This window comes from Rattus norvegicus, chromosome 20, assembly GCF_036323735.1.
Source record: "Rattus norvegicus strain BN/NHsdMcwi chromosome 20, GRCr8, whole genome shotgun sequence".
In the NCBI taxonomy this organism is placed as follows: Eukaryota; Metazoa; Chordata; class Mammalia; order Rodentia; family Muridae; genus Rattus; species Rattus norvegicus.
In genome coordinates, this window is record NC_086038.1 from 4,804,307 (window position 1) to 4,818,617 (window position 14,311).

Below are 14,311 nucleotides of genomic sequence, written 5' to 3' on the forward strand. Positions count from 1 at the left end.
CATAGACAGGGGAGGAAGAAAGAAAATATCAAGAAGGATGGGGAGTTGGAGAGATCAGGGGTGAGGTCGAGGCTGGAAGCCGGGGTGTCACTTACCGGGGGCCCAGGAATACCAGGAGGGCCTTTAGGGCCAAGGAGTCCTCTAGGTCCCTGCATTCAGAGATGACAGGGACAACATCAGCAGGCGACAGGGAAATGTGTCCCTTTTTATGCCCATTGCTCCCTGTGGCCTCCCGGAGCATCCCAGACACTCACTGACTCTCCAGGCAGCCCGCGGGGCCCAATCTCTCCATCGTCACCCTGGAGAAGGAAGGCACACTGAATGAACCAACCTGGCCTTCTAGAGTTCTCCTGAGTCCAGTCCCCACCTTGACTAAGGCACTTACCCTCTCTCCGTCCTCACCGGGAGGCCCAGGAAGGCCCTGAGCACCTGTGTCACCCTGGAAACGAGGGAAAAGTGAAAGGGGACCTCAGGTCCCTCGTGGGGGCGAATACTGATCCCTTCCCTGAGCTCCTAGCCTCCTTGACTTACTCTGAGGTCCCAACTTTCCCTCTAGAGGTCTGTCCCCATAACTACAGCCGGCTCCCTTCACACTCACCCTTTGTCCCTTTTCACCAGGTAGCCCAGGCAGTCCGTCAAAGCCTCGGTCACCCTAGGAAGAAGAGGGAAAATCAAACCGAGGGTCCAGCCCTGCCCCATCCCTTCCTACTCTGTCCTGAATGAGGAGGGACTGTGTCCCATGAGAAACTGGCGAGCCCTGGTGGGGCAGGCTAGGCAGATCTAGGTGTCACAGGAAGTTACCTTCACGCCAGGTTCTCCGGGCATCCCACGGGCTCCATCAGCACCTGCTCGGCCCTGGGGGGTGCAAAGCAAGCGTGAGAGCAAGAAAGGACATGACAGTCCCCTCTCCTCCCAGTTCCATCTCCAGAGGACTCACCCTTCGCCCAGCCTTGCCAGGAGGACCTGTGAGGCCCTGAGGTCCTCTGGGGCCCTAGTGAGGGGAGAGACAGGAACGGTTAACGGGCACAGAGGAGGAACACTAGGCTGAACACTAGATGTGGGGGTTGTCACCTGTGGGCCCAGGTCTCCAGATTCTCCCTTCAAGCCAGGGCTCCCAGGCTGACCCTATGAGAGAGAAGATGGCCTCATGGAGGGACACAGCCAACAGGATCTCAGCCCCCGCCATGTCTCCCCACCAAAGAAGCAAGACAACTTCCCACCTGGTCCTTTTACAGAACTAGCTACATCTGTGCACACAAATAGGGACACCACTTTAACATCCGAGTCACTCACCAACGGTCCAGGACGGCCCGTGTATCCCATGGGGCCAGGGGGCCCACGGAGGGCCAGCTAGAAGACGGGAGAGACAGAAGGGGCAAGAGGAGGCCATGTGAGAGAACCCCAGCACAACCCAGGTCTGCCCGTCCTCTGTCTAATCTTCACCCTGTGAGCTTCACTCTCCCCCATCTCCCCTCAGCCTAAGAAACCCACCCTCTTTCCACACCAGTCTTCACGGAGCCCTTCCTAAGCAAGCATCTTCCCTTTCCACCACATTCCTCCCTCTACCAGGACCGCACCCCTGCCCCCTGCCCCCGCTCACCCGTGCCTGCTGCAGAATTGCCTGGGCCTGGGCCTCCTGGGCTGCCACCACGGGGCCCTTGTCACCACCACTGCTGCCAAACCGGAACTGAGGGACAACAGAAGATTCAAGCTCCCCCTCCAGAACACCCAAGTGCCCTCCGAGCCAGAGATGCCACGCAGCGTCTCAGGTGTGCCCTGGCTCCGGATGGGCACTCAGAGGCTTCTAGACTCTCACTTCCTCCCACCCTTCTCCCCAGTGTAGCCTCTTTGAGACCTTCCTCTGGTTCTTCATCCCCTGAAACGTGAGATCTTTCGGCCTTGTCTTAGAGGACCCATGTTTGGTCCCGGGTCTAAAGAGACTGTACTCTTCCCAACCCCAAAAGATCCACCGCTCCAGCTCCTCCCGCGGTCACGGTCCATGCCCTGAGACTTCAGGTATGCACTGTGGTGCCCAGCTTTCCCTCCACAGCCTTCTCCGCTAGTTCTTCTCTACCCCCTACCCCGAGCCCATTTCAAAGACCAGAAGATAACTCACTGGGAGCATCAGAGATGTACCAGGAGGACCAGGAGGTCCGTCTGATCCAGGGAGCCCTGCCCGGCCAGGGGGGCCCTGCGTGAGAAAGAATAAGAATAAGCGGGAACCAGAGCATGTTAGGGATGTGACATCATTTTGAGATCCTTCCCAACACAGACATCTCTAGATCCCTGCTGAATGCTCTACCCTGTGGAGAAAGATGGAGGAGGCTATGGGGAACACAATCAAGTCTCTAGTTAGCCGATTGATAAGGGATTGCCCACAGCAAGTACCCCAGGGATACAAGTGGCTCCTCTGAGGCTACCCAACCCCCCAAAGCACTCACTCACCCTCTCGCCAGGGTCTCCAACTGGGCCTGGGTTCCCCTGGATGCCAGGGGGTCCAGCTAACCCCTGAGGGACAAAAGAAGGAAAGTCAGATGCGCATGTGAGACAGGAGGCAGGGCACATACGTGGCTGGGGTTTCTGCAGCAGAGGTGTGGGAATCTGGAGCTTGGGTTCGGAAGGGCTCTTTAGAGCGCAGACCTGGATGTACCTAGGCAAGTCACAAAAGTGCCTGCAGGAAACGTCTCTAACCATAGAAAGGGCTAACAGAATCTACTCACCGCTGGGCCTTCTGGGCCTGGAGGTCCCTCTACAAACATACCCTGTGGAGTCCGACATCCAAAGTTAGAGGCCACGGGGCCAGCACCTACCCCATTATTTCCTCCTTCTGTCCACCTCCCTCGGATCTGTGAGCGGTGTGACTTACAGGCTCCAGCACTGCAGGCTCTCCCTTCTCTCCCTTTAGCCCCCGGGGTCCGTGGGCAACCTGAGGGAGACACACATGTAACCCCCAGTGGGGCCCATGAGCAGCCAGGACACCAGGATTGCCCCACCCCAACGCCCGTCCTTACTCGCAGGACTGCCTGCCCACTACCTCCAAACTCTAAGCCCTGGACCCTGCTCCACCAAAGCGAGCATATGCTGCCGCCCTGAGTGCCTCACCCCTTTAGGGATTCCAAACGTCAGCATTCCTCTTATGGGGGCCCCCACCCTGCTACCAAAGGCTCCTTCTGACCCCAGGAATTCTTAGCTACTTCTCCATCCTTACCCCACTTGTCATGTACTGGGTAGGTTTATTTCTTGGGTGTAAGGCAGGGGACCGGATGAGAATCTGATTTTAAAAGCCATGGGTTTATCTCCAGAAAATCAGAGTGTGTGTGCCCTGATGTATAGAAGTTTATCTAATGTAAGGGGCTTACAAGTTAAAAGTGCCCAGAGGGGCTGGAAAGATGGCTTAGCACTTAAGAGCACTTGTTCTTGCAAAGGGCCCAGACTTGTTCCCACGTGGTGGCTTACACCATCTGTAACTCCAATTCTAGAGGATCCAACACCCTGATCATCTGACCTCCATAGGCATCAAGTATGCATGTGGTGTACATATATATATAAACATATACCTATGCGTGCATGTGTGTAGGCGAAACACACACATAAAGGAGATTTAGAAAGCTGTTGTCACTGATACCCCAAATTCAAGCTTCCCAACTGGATTTTTGAAAAATACAGCTCTTGAGGTCAGTTACCTAAACCTTAGAAGTAACTCCCATAATCCCCTAGCTCCCTTCCCAGCGAGAGTTATTTGCCTCCCTTCTCCTCCCTTAACCCCCTCCCCTTAAATTGACCAGTCTCCCCTACCCACTCTTCTACCCCAATTCTCACTCTTGAGCTCTAGGCCAGACAGAGAGGATGAAGGTCATTTGCTACCACTCCAACTCCCCTCAACGAAGACCTTCAGAATCCTCCCCTCCACCCCTACCTTGGCCAGTTAGGCATGATCAGTTCAACCCCAAACCCCAGTTCAACCCCAAACATTCAGAAAGCAGCACAAGGCGACAGCAAGGGTGGCCATAAGGGATGGGCAGGGCACAGCGTTAGGCAGCAGCAGCAGCAAGGGGACAGCCGTAACAACAAGGCAGGGGAAGGACAGAGCAGAGCCAATGGGAAACAGTTCAACAGTCAAGGGTGTTTGAAGACCTGGGAAAATCACTGAGGAGACAAACAAAGGGACACCCACTTGGAAGCAAGACGTATGCCAGAGCCAAGAAAAATGAAACATGGCCAAGATGGCTAGAAAACATAGTGAACAAACAGGAAGTGCTTAGAGAGACAGGAAGCAGCAGAGAAAAAAAAAAGGATCCAGGAAGTAGACCTTCAAAAAAACAACATGGCTACCGTGACCAAGAGAGAAAAGAAATCCAGAAAAACAAACAAGGAGTGACTCTTGCAAAGAGAATTAAGACGATGAAAGGCAGGGTCCAGGAAAAACACTGACATCAAGGCGAGGACACAAAGATAAATATCTATGTCCACAACGGATATCCTTCTAATTCTGATAATCCGAGGTACCCATGAGTGGCTTATTGCTAAAGAAAACTGACACAAGACATCAAGAAGATCAGAACACAAAGTCCTTTAGTTCAGCCTCACCCAGTCACCAAAAGGGACATGAAGGCTTCAGAAGACAGAGAGACACAGACCAGATGTGGCCACAAAGGTTGGAAAATGTCAAACGGGAAGCTAGGAACTCTGGCATCACCATGGACACAAAGTTGTTTTGAGCAAGAGATGAGTGAGACAGATGGGCGCCGGACACAAGGCAGCTGTTTACTGACAAACAGGTTCATAACATCCATCTTGATTTAGATAAGGAGTGGCCAAAAAAGAAAGGAAGTGTGGTAGGGTTGAAAAAAAGTCCAGTTGCCACAGAGAGAGGATCTACAGGGAGCCACGGGGTAAGACGTGGAGAAAGAGAGAGAGCAGAAAGTGATCTTCTCAAGCAACAGACATCTCATGTGAAGGGAATGTGACAAACCAACAGGAAGTAGCTCACAGTCAACAAGGACCAAACAGGAAGTAGCTCACAGCCAACAAGGATCAAACAGGAAGTAGCTCACAGCCAACAAGGATCAAACAGGAAATAGCTCACAGCCAACAAAGATCAAACAGGAAATAGCTCACAGCCAACAAGGATCAAACAGGAAGTAGCTCACAGCCAACAAGGATCAAACAGGAAGCAATCCACGTAGCGCCTCCTGATGGCAAAGGATGGACCAGGAGCTGCTTCCACTTACGGCTCCTGTGTGATCTGTCTCCGCAGAGAGGGCAGGGCCAAGCTCGGTCTCCTCACGATAATCATCCCCATAGCCATAGGTGTAATCGTAGAACCCTGCTGGGGGCTCTGTGCCTCCCTCCCCATATTCCTCTGCCTGGAAACTGTCAGCTGTTGGGGGGACCTGGAGATCTGTCTGCTCCTTCCCAAGGACCGGGAGGGAGGGACGATAGATAGAGGCATTAGCTCTGAGAACAGATGTCCTCTGGGCCCCGGGGTTTGATAATATCTAGCCCAAAGGATTCTGAGGGCCTCTGGGACTGTGGTTTTCTCCCCCAAGGGATCAAAGGGGAGGGATTGAATGGAAACAGAATGACTACTGAGCACAAAGTAGATGTTTGGAAATGGGCATGGTTGGAGGGAACTGTAGAGAACAAGAGGGATGGCCGGAGGGCTGGACACAGGACAGTCCATAGACATACTGACAGATGAGGAGTCCACCACCAAAGACAGAGAGAAGAAAGTGAGAGTGCTGGACAGAAAAGGGACCTGAGAATGTTGCCGTGGCGCAGGGAGGAGCTAACTTAACACCAACATGGAGAATCTACCTTACAGTCAAAATGCAACAAGGACGCCATGACTCCAGAAGAATCGGCCATACTTAAGACAAGCAGGTAGAGGTCTAGAGTGACCGGAAATGTCTTAAGTAGGTATATAAAAAGCCCTCCGGCCAGGGAGGCATGGCCTGTCAAGATGCTATGGGGGTAAGGGGACTTGGCTGGGATGAGGCTAGGGGTGAAGTTACCTCTTCAAGAGATGGCAAGAGGCTGGACTCCAGGACTCCTTCCTCTTCACCTGGGGTGGGGTACTAGCCCCAAGGGAAGGAGGAAAGGAGTGGGGAGGAAGGTGAGAGAGTAGCAGGGAAAAAGGCAAAGCTGCAACCTATCCTCACCACAGGCAGGATCTGGGATGGGGGTTGGGGGAAATCTCAGATCTTGCAGCCCCTTTGAGGAAGACAGTGTCTATAAGTTGGGGGCAGAGATCTGGATGCCCCGTTCTACCTGCCGATAACCGCTGCCTCTGGTCCTGGGAGGAGCCCTGGCAGTGGAGGAAGCTGGGTGTTGGGAGGGGGGAGGCTGGCCGAGGGCTTTGCCAGAGCCTCCAGCTGGAGAGGGCCTCTGGGCTGGTGAGGGGGGTGCCTGCCTGGCTGCTGACCTCTTGGCAGGAGGGTTAGACTTTCGGGAAGGGGTCCGACGCCCCCTAGGGGGAGGGGGAGCCCTGTGGTTGGAGCTCTGAGGACGCTGCAGTGGAGAAATGGGGGAGGGGGGAGGCAGTGAGCAAGTGAACTTCCACAGTCTAGTATCTGTCCCAGAAGCTGGGTATGACGGGGGCTTAACACAGAGGGCGCTGAGAGGAGAAAGGGGGGAGGTGAAGGGGACCTTGGAGGTTACCTGGTAATCAGGGGATGTCTCTGTAGTCATCACATCGTAATAGGGGGGTTCGTAGTCATAGTAGAGAGATTCAGTGGGCTGGGAGCAGGGAGGGGGACAGACAGGATGGGAGGTTCGGGTCGGGGGCATAAGGAGATGGTACAAAGGTTGGAAAAGGTGTGTAGGGTTGAAGAATGAGAGTTGTGAACAGAGCAGAGGTGTCAGCAAGGGGGGGAGAGAGGGGGCAGGGGAGGAGAGAAAAAAGGAAATGGGTTTTCCCTCGTGGATGGAAGTAGATACAATTAAGAGATTGACCCTTCAGTCTTCAGGCTGCCCCAAGAACACATCTGTCACCCCGAACTCCCAGGCTCCCCAACCCAGACTTCAGTCCCTCCTCCCACTGTACCCCCGAGACACTTGGTGAGCCACAGACACTCTGTTCCCTGAGATTCCCTCTACCTCTAGTCCCTCCCGACCCTCTCCAACCCCCATGGTACCATGCTTCAGCTCCATTCACCTGTCCCCTTTTCCTCAGGGCTCACCTGCCCCACTACTGTCTCCCAATCTCTTAATTCAAGAAAGAGAAGGGAAAACCCAAGGCAGACAGGAAGAAGACACCACACAGGCAGGGTGCGCAGCTCCTGCCAGGGCTGCTGCTTCTTCTTCTCCTTTTTATTTTTAAATGAAAATAAAAAGGCTGATGACTGAGGCCTGGGAGGAGGGCATGATGGGGAAGGGGAGGTACAGCTGCAGCCTAACAGGACGGGCAACGAGGACCGGACTGCCCTGGAGAAGCCCAGTGTCCTCCCCGAGGGCTGCAGTTTCTGTCTGCCCGACTCCCTCACCTGCTGCTGGGGCTCCTGGTTCTGTGGCTTATGAAGTCTGGCTGGCTCCTTCTTTGGAGATCTCTGGGCCCTGTGAGGCTTCTGAGTCTGAGGCCCGTCCCTCTGTTCTCTCTCGCATTCCAGGTCCTTCTGTCCACAAGACTGATAGGCAGCTTGGACGCCCGGGACAATGAGGAGTTCCTGAACATCACCCTGTGGAGATGAGGGAAAAATGACAGAGAGATAAGGGGGAGCTCGGAGAGGTGGAGGGAAAGGTCTAGGATGAGGTGACCGGGTAGATGGTCAGGCAAGCACACGGACGAGCAGGTGGGTGCATGCACCCACAGGTCGGTCAGAGAGCGGGTGTCTGTGAATAGGTGTCTGGGTGGTGGCAGAACAGAGAAACTGGCTGAAGGGACAGATCCGGTGGTGAACAGGTGGTGTGTGGATGACTGAATGAATAGCTTTGTGTGTCATGGGAGAAGGTCATGATGAGTCCCTACAGGGATCTCCGTAGCAATGGAGGACAGTGAGGAGGACAGGAACCTTTCCATCCCATCTGTAAGGACTCCCATATCTCAGAAAGTCAGCGGTGAGCCCAGGGTCACTTGGAGGGACAGGCCAGATCTAGAACGCAGGCCTTCCACTCCCTGCCTCTGTGGCCATACATGGGCCTCTCCACAGTGGCTTCTAGAGACAGGTACAGCCTTGGATGCTTGGCCTTACAGCATCAGCGATGGTGGGGGGCCCCGTGGGTGACCTCTGGAGGTGAAGAATCCGGCTCCTTCCGAAGCTCAGTGGTAATCCCTGGCATCCACACACGGTGCTTACACACTGGCTCGCCTCAAAGCCAACTCCCTGGGATAGCAGGGAGTTCACACAAATGCGCCGTGCTTCCCTTCACCAATGAGGCCTGGTATTCAGACAACAGTAGCTGGCTATGTGGGTGTTGGGTGGATGGATGGATGGATGGATGGATGGATGGATGGACGGATGGATGGGGTGGGAAGGTGGGTGGGCCAATAGAGGTTCAAGTGCAAGAGAAAGATGGTGGATGAATGGATGGGTGGATGGATGGATGATGGCTCAAAGGAGGCATGGGTTGCACAGGTGGAGGACAGGCGAGTCCGTCAATATAAACCTAAGGGTCTGAGGAGAGAGCTGCCTGGGTAGATGCTCAGGCAAGAGGATGAATAGGCAAGGCGGTGCGTGCATCCGTAGGTCGGTCGGTCGGCGGGTGTCTGGCAAATAGACATGCTAGGTGGACCTAGGGTGAAGGCACACATGAGAGGTTGTCTGTGGGTGACTGGATAGCGAGCCATGTGGACGAACAAGTAAATTTGTTGAGGGAATAGAGGGATTGGTGAACAGGTGACATGTGGATGACTGAATAGCTGTCAGTTATATCTATGGTGGGTGGTGGGGGGCTCTTGCTGTCCACTGAGAAAGTCGACCCTGAAGGTAAGAAATGGAAATTTAAAACAAACAAACAAACAAACAAAACACCTTGGGAAGAAAAACAAAGGCTTAAGCCTAGGAAGGTTGGGGTCTGGAGCCAGAAGCACGGCCACGAGATGTGGGGACAGCATCACCCTCCTCAGACTGCCGTTGTACTTACTTCAAAGACTTCATCATCGAGGACGTGGGCACCAAAGATCACCACCCCGTGGGTGTCCAGCACCGGATGCACGCTTCGGGGAAGGGGCCGGGTGACTCGCTTCTTACAGTCCACAATGAGAGTGACAGACTGACCCTTCACAGCTACAGCCACATGGTGCCACCTAAAGGTGGTGTGAGAAGGTCACGTGACTCGGTCGTGAAAGCAGGGAGCTGGCAGGGCTGGGCCGCAGCAAGTAAAAGACTTAGCAAAGGCAAGGGGATTAAGAATCACAGTGGTGGAGTTGGAGATTTAGCTCAGTGGTAGAGCACTTGCCTAGCAAGCGCAAGGCCCTGGGTTCAGTTCCCAGCTCCGAAAAAAAGAAAAAGAAAAAGAAAAAAAAAAAAAAAAGAATCACAGTGGTGGGCTGGAGAGATGGCTCAGTGGTTAGAGCACTGACTGCTCTCCCAGAGGTCCTGAGTTCAAATCCCAGCAACCACATGGTGGCTCGCAACCATCTGTAATGGGATCAGATGCCCTCTTCTGGTGTGTCTGAAGACAGGCTATAGTATACCCATATATAATAAATAAATAAATCTATTTTTTAAAAAGGGAATCACAATTGTGGGGCTGGAGAGATGGCTCAAGGGTTAAGAGCACTTGCTGCTTTTCCAGAGGGTCTGGGTTCAAATCCCAGCACCTATATGATGGTTCGCAAGTCCCTGTAACTCTAGTCCCTGGGGATCTGACACCATCTGGCACGCATACCAGCACACACGTGATACATGGGCATATGTACAGGCGCTAATCAAGCAATACATCGTGGACGCCAGCAAGCATTTTCTAGTTGGGCTGTCAGATGTGATGATCTTTGTCTTACAGACATGGGAACCGAGGGTCAAAAAAGTTACGTGACTTTCCCAGTGTACCAGTGAGTATCTTTTTATTCCAATTCCCAGACACTGTCTCTGAGACCCAGACACTGATCAAGAAGTGACAGGTTCAGGAGGTGGCCAAGTGTGCCCAAAGGTCCAGTAGAGGTCTTCAGTTTCTAAAGTGAGGGAGCTGTGGGGTCACTTTCCGCCGAGGGTGTGGGTCAGGCAGGCCAAAGGGACAAAGTGGAACTTACTTGCCATCAGCGAGGCTCAGGCCTCGGAAGATGGGCTGAGCGGAGGCTTGTGGCCGTCCCCTCTGGTCCTCATAGAGAAAGCGGACTGGACGACCGAGCTCCAGGCCCAGTTGCTGGACTCCCTGGGCACTGTATAGAGTCAGGAGGGGAGCTTGGAGGCCAGAGCGGGTCCGGACAACAGTCAGCAGAGAGAAATCTTTGGGAAAGCCTCCTGGTACCAGAGAGAGACAGACAGACACACAGACAGACACACAGACAGACACACAGAGTGAGAGGTGGAGAGATCCCAAACCTCATCTCACCACCTCCTCCATCTTGCTGACCAAACCTGGGAAGAGCTGGCGTGTGGGTGCGCTGAGCTGGGCAGGTCGTGCCACACGGTAAGCCACATCAGCTGGACAGACCCCTTTTGATTTCCGAACACCATCGGGAAGGGAGGGGAACCTCAGGGCACGTAGCACATCCACAGAGGGTGCACCTGGGAGAGTCGGGGTTAGAGTTGGGAGTTAGAACACTAGGAAGGTCTAAATGGGGAACGCCCAGATCTCCATCTCCCTTACATTCTCCTAAAGGGACCTATATGGATGGGAGGCAAGGTGACTCAGAGGGGAGGTGCACCTAGCCGGCTGGCATGCAACTACTCCATGCTCTTTCCCCTCCTTCTCCCAGCACCTGCCTCTCAGACCCGCCATCTGGGTCTTTCAGCTGGGAATCTCTGCTAATCTCACTTTGATTCCCTTCTCAGTCTGTCTCCCCTGCCCTCTGCCCCTGCTGCCGACTGTGCACCTGCTGGACCCTCCCACACCCTCTCTTCAGTTCGCCCATCTCCCCAACACCGTTCACCCTTCTCTTTCCCTCTTTCTCCCTCTCCCTCTCCCTCCCTTGCTGTATCTCCCAGTCTTTGGCTTCCTGGCATCTGCTTGGTCTCTAGCACAAACAACATCTGGATGATCGATCATCCTGGGCACAGGGGAGGCAGAGAGGCGGCTGTAGAAGAGAGATCTTCCAGTTGCCACAGAGACTGGGTTGAGGTGGGGGCAGGGGCAACTCTGCCTGAGCTAAGGAAGGGCATATACTATACGAGTAAGGTGGCCAGAAGCCTGGCCCTCAGACTTGGCGAGTGGGTTCAGAGAGGGGGAAGGGGAAACTGAAGCTTCCACACAGGCCAGGGGCAGGTCCAGGGCCCCAAGCCACACATCTGTAGATGCTATCAGAGTTCTTGCCCAAACCTCAGGCAAGCTCCCGACACCTGGAACCTCAGTCTTGTCCTGCCATCCCCCACCACCTGAATCCAGACTCAAGTCGCAGGCCATCAGCCAGGTCTCCTTAGATTTCAGCTTCCTGGGCCCAAACTGGATGGAAAGGGAAAGCTCACTCCCACACTTCCACAGTGGAGAACTCCCACTGAGAGTGCTTGCAAAGTGTTGGTAGAAGTGTGGGGAGGGGCAGAGGCCAGGGCAGTCAGGAGAGCAGAGCCAGCCGGGTGGGGTGGATGAGGTGGGGCAGGCAGGAGAGAAAAGGCCCTTTGAGTCCAGGAGCCGAGGAAACCGCGACCTTCCCCCACCCCTCGCCCCTGAGAGCCTGGCCCCAAAGTGTGGCAGCTTCGCAAACACTGACACACAAGGGCAGCTTTGAGAGAGTATGGTGAGGGAGACAGAGACACAGAGACTCACAGAGACCCCAGGCAAAGGAGACTTCGGAGGTCCCCACCCTCCACCAAAGCCCGATGGAGGACAGTTCCACACCGTGCTCACAGGCCCACCCACCTCAAGCCACATACTAACCCCACTGTCTTAGACCCACTGCCACTCCATCTATCCCTTTGAGCCCCCACTGTCCTATACTCTCAGGACTTCTTAGTTACCCATCTTCTTGGAGTCCCTCCTCCATCCACTCAGTTCCCAAATAGGAGACAGTTACCTTGGTCAGCCCCTACCTAGACTCTGTAAACACCATGTACTTCGTCTTTCTGCTTTCCTGGCCTAATCTAAATCCTTCACACTGTTGTTCTGCTTATTCTCTCTCTTGAGCAGAGAAAACATGAATAATGGAGAGCTATACAAAATCAGCTACACACACACACACACACATACACACACATACACACACACACACACACACACACACACACACACACACACACACACACACACACACATATATTCCAGGAGAGAGGAACTGGTTCCTTCCTGCTTAGACCCAGTTATCAAATCTTTTCTTGGAGCCTTTCCATTCTGGGGGTAAAAAAAAAAAAAAAAAAAAAAAAAGGAAAGATGGGGTCGGTGGACACCAGGGTCCCATGGGAGTCCCGCTGGCTGAAGGGGGAGGGGCAGGAATGCAAAGAGTTGGCTCTGGCCTCAGACACCTGATCCCGGCCTGTCCAGTGGCCGTCCTGTTGGCAGCCAGCCCCTGTGCTCCCTAGAGCCAGCCGCGTGGCAGCATCCAGGGCACAGGGAGGGGTTGGGGGACCCAAAGGGGATGGGACAGTGCTGTTGCTTTCTTCCCTAGCCTTCTAGGCTCCAACCTACAGATGTTCACCCGGTTTCCCTTACCCATCAGCCCTGGTATTCACTCCACCGACATCAGTGAAGCCTGTAGAAAACAGGCTTTGGCCATCTCAGGTCCTTCTGAGGACCCAAATAAGGAAACCAGCCTACTCAGGCTCTCGGCTGTGGTCCCTGTTGGCTGGCATCACCTGCCCTCCGTCAGTCATTTCGAGGAAGAGATGGTCCTATATTGGCTCAGGGAACCAAAGTGTTGTGCCCTTCATCTAAACCTGGTGCCCAAATCCCTTTCCTAAGGCTCAGACGCTCCTACTCCAAGGCATCAGAGGTTCCTTCCAGGCAGATGCTACAACCTCCAGCTGACTGACACCCAGGCAGGACTCCTCTTACCTGCCCATCCTGGGGCAGCACTCAGACCCAGCACCAGAGGTAGGAGCAGTAGGAGGCGGTGGCAGCGGCTGCACCGCTCCATGGCTCAGAATCCCAGGCAGTCCTGGTGCTGACAGTAAACAGAAGCCAGCTGAGCCTCGGAACCAGGACCCTGGGATGTCAGCAGCTTTCAGCGGCCCAGCTCCATGCAGCAAGGTGCCCGTTGCGGGGGTACCTCTGCTTGTCAGTGCTGCTTGCTCCTCGGCGGCCGCTACTGTGTGCCCCTGGCCACCCTGGCAGCTCAAAGACCCCAGCTCGCCCCCGCCCCCAGGTCCAGCTCCCGCCTCTAGCCGCCCGCCCACAGCAACCGAGGGGAAACCCCACCCCGATTTCCACCTGGGCAGGGGAGTGTGAGGGCTGGAAACCTTCCTCACTCGCTAGCCCTGGAATGGTACACCCCTACTTCTGGAGGGATTGAGCAGCCTGTGTGCACCCTCAGATGGCATTTGTGAGAACAGAATGTATCTTCTCCAGCCCCTTCACTTTTATGATCCTATGGTCTTCTCACACCACCGCTGCCGCCCTAGGGGACCCAGAGCCCCTCTGCAGAGTGTAGGGAGGGGCTCAGGGCACTGTGGGACATAAGGGGCGGGCCTACAGGCGACCGTCCCACGCCCACTCGTAATCAGGACTCCATAATTACTTCCCTCGTCCTGCCACATGTAATTACAGAGGAGTCCTGGGTGGGGTGTTTATAGACCCAGCTATAGATAGCGACCCAAAGGTGGGGGGCGCCCTGTGGAATGGAGAGAGCCCAGGGTTGGGTGAATCGCGAATCGCCCCAAAAGATAAAAGTACTGGACTAAGTAAAACAGAATGAAAAGGGGAGCAGGGGCAGGCGATGCTGCTGGAAAAGTCTGGCAAAAGGGGGTCACTCAGGGACGTGGCCGTTCTAAGAGGGCAACGCTGAGACCAGCGTGCCCCTAAGGGTGGGCACAGTGCCGGGTCTGCTGGGAGCCTGCGGTGAAGCCGGGGTGAAAGCTGGAGTGAGCAAGACGCCGCCGCCCGCTGGCGCTGGGAGGGCACCAGCAAACAAGGCGCCTTTGAAAAGCAGCCGGTCTCCCTCCTCCCTGGGCAGCCCCGCCCCCAACCTGGCACACCCTCTCCCCCTCCCGACAAAGCACGCCTTGTATCCCCCACCCTGCACCGCCTCTGCAGCCCCAGGGAACCTCGGGCTGTGGCAGCATCC

General features: G+C 54.8%; 1 protein-coding gene across 13 annotated transcripts in view; it reads right to left on the reverse strand.

The window, feature by feature from the left end:
- The window catches only part of Col11a2 (collagen type XI alpha 2 chain), a 29,664-nt gene extending 15,478 nt beyond the window's left edge, over positions 1-14,186 (reverse strand). For 2 of the 13 annotated variants that reach the window (XR_005497184.2, XM_017601580.3), the window contains exons 1-23: positions 11,475-14,186; positions 10,518-10,667; positions 10,190-10,400; positions 9,082-9,244; positions 7,485-7,676; positions 6,661-6,738; positions 6,425-6,510; positions 6,271-6,307; positions 6,015-6,077; positions 5,232-5,411; positions 2,867-2,926; positions 2,721-2,762; positions 2,446-2,508; positions 2,117-2,191; positions 1,601-1,687; positions 1,294-1,350; positions 1,072-1,125; positions 938-991; positions 802-855; positions 599-652; positions 386-439; positions 255-299; positions 96-149 (exon numbers count right to left, since the gene is read on the reverse strand). Coding sequence is in view for 12 of the 13 variants with exons in the window: in XM_017601580.3 (XP_017457069.1) it covers positions 96-149; positions 255-299; positions 386-439; positions 599-652; positions 802-855; positions 938-991; positions 1,072-1,125; positions 1,294-1,350; positions 1,601-1,687; positions 2,117-2,191; positions 2,446-2,508; positions 2,721-2,762; positions 2,867-2,926; positions 5,232-5,411; positions 6,015-6,077; positions 6,271-6,307; positions 6,425-6,510; positions 6,661-6,738; positions 7,485-7,676; positions 9,082-9,244; positions 10,190-10,400; positions 10,518-10,667; positions 11,475-11,967 (2,406 nt within the window). In the remaining variant the exon portion in view is untranslated. Of the gene's footprint in view, positions 1-95; positions 150-254; positions 300-385; positions 440-598; positions 653-801; positions 856-937; positions 992-1,071; positions 1,126-1,293; positions 1,351-1,600; positions 1,688-2,116; positions 2,192-2,445; positions 2,509-2,720; positions 2,763-2,866; positions 2,927-5,231; positions 6,078-6,270; positions 6,308-6,424; positions 6,511-6,660; positions 6,739-7,181; positions 7,677-9,081; positions 9,245-10,189; positions 10,401-10,517; positions 10,668-11,474 lie in introns of those variants that run through there. The other 11 variants (XM_039098499.2, XM_017601582.3, XM_039098500.2 and 8 more) reach the window with 11 other exon arrangements.
- Positions 14,187-14,311: the final 125 nt, after the last annotated feature.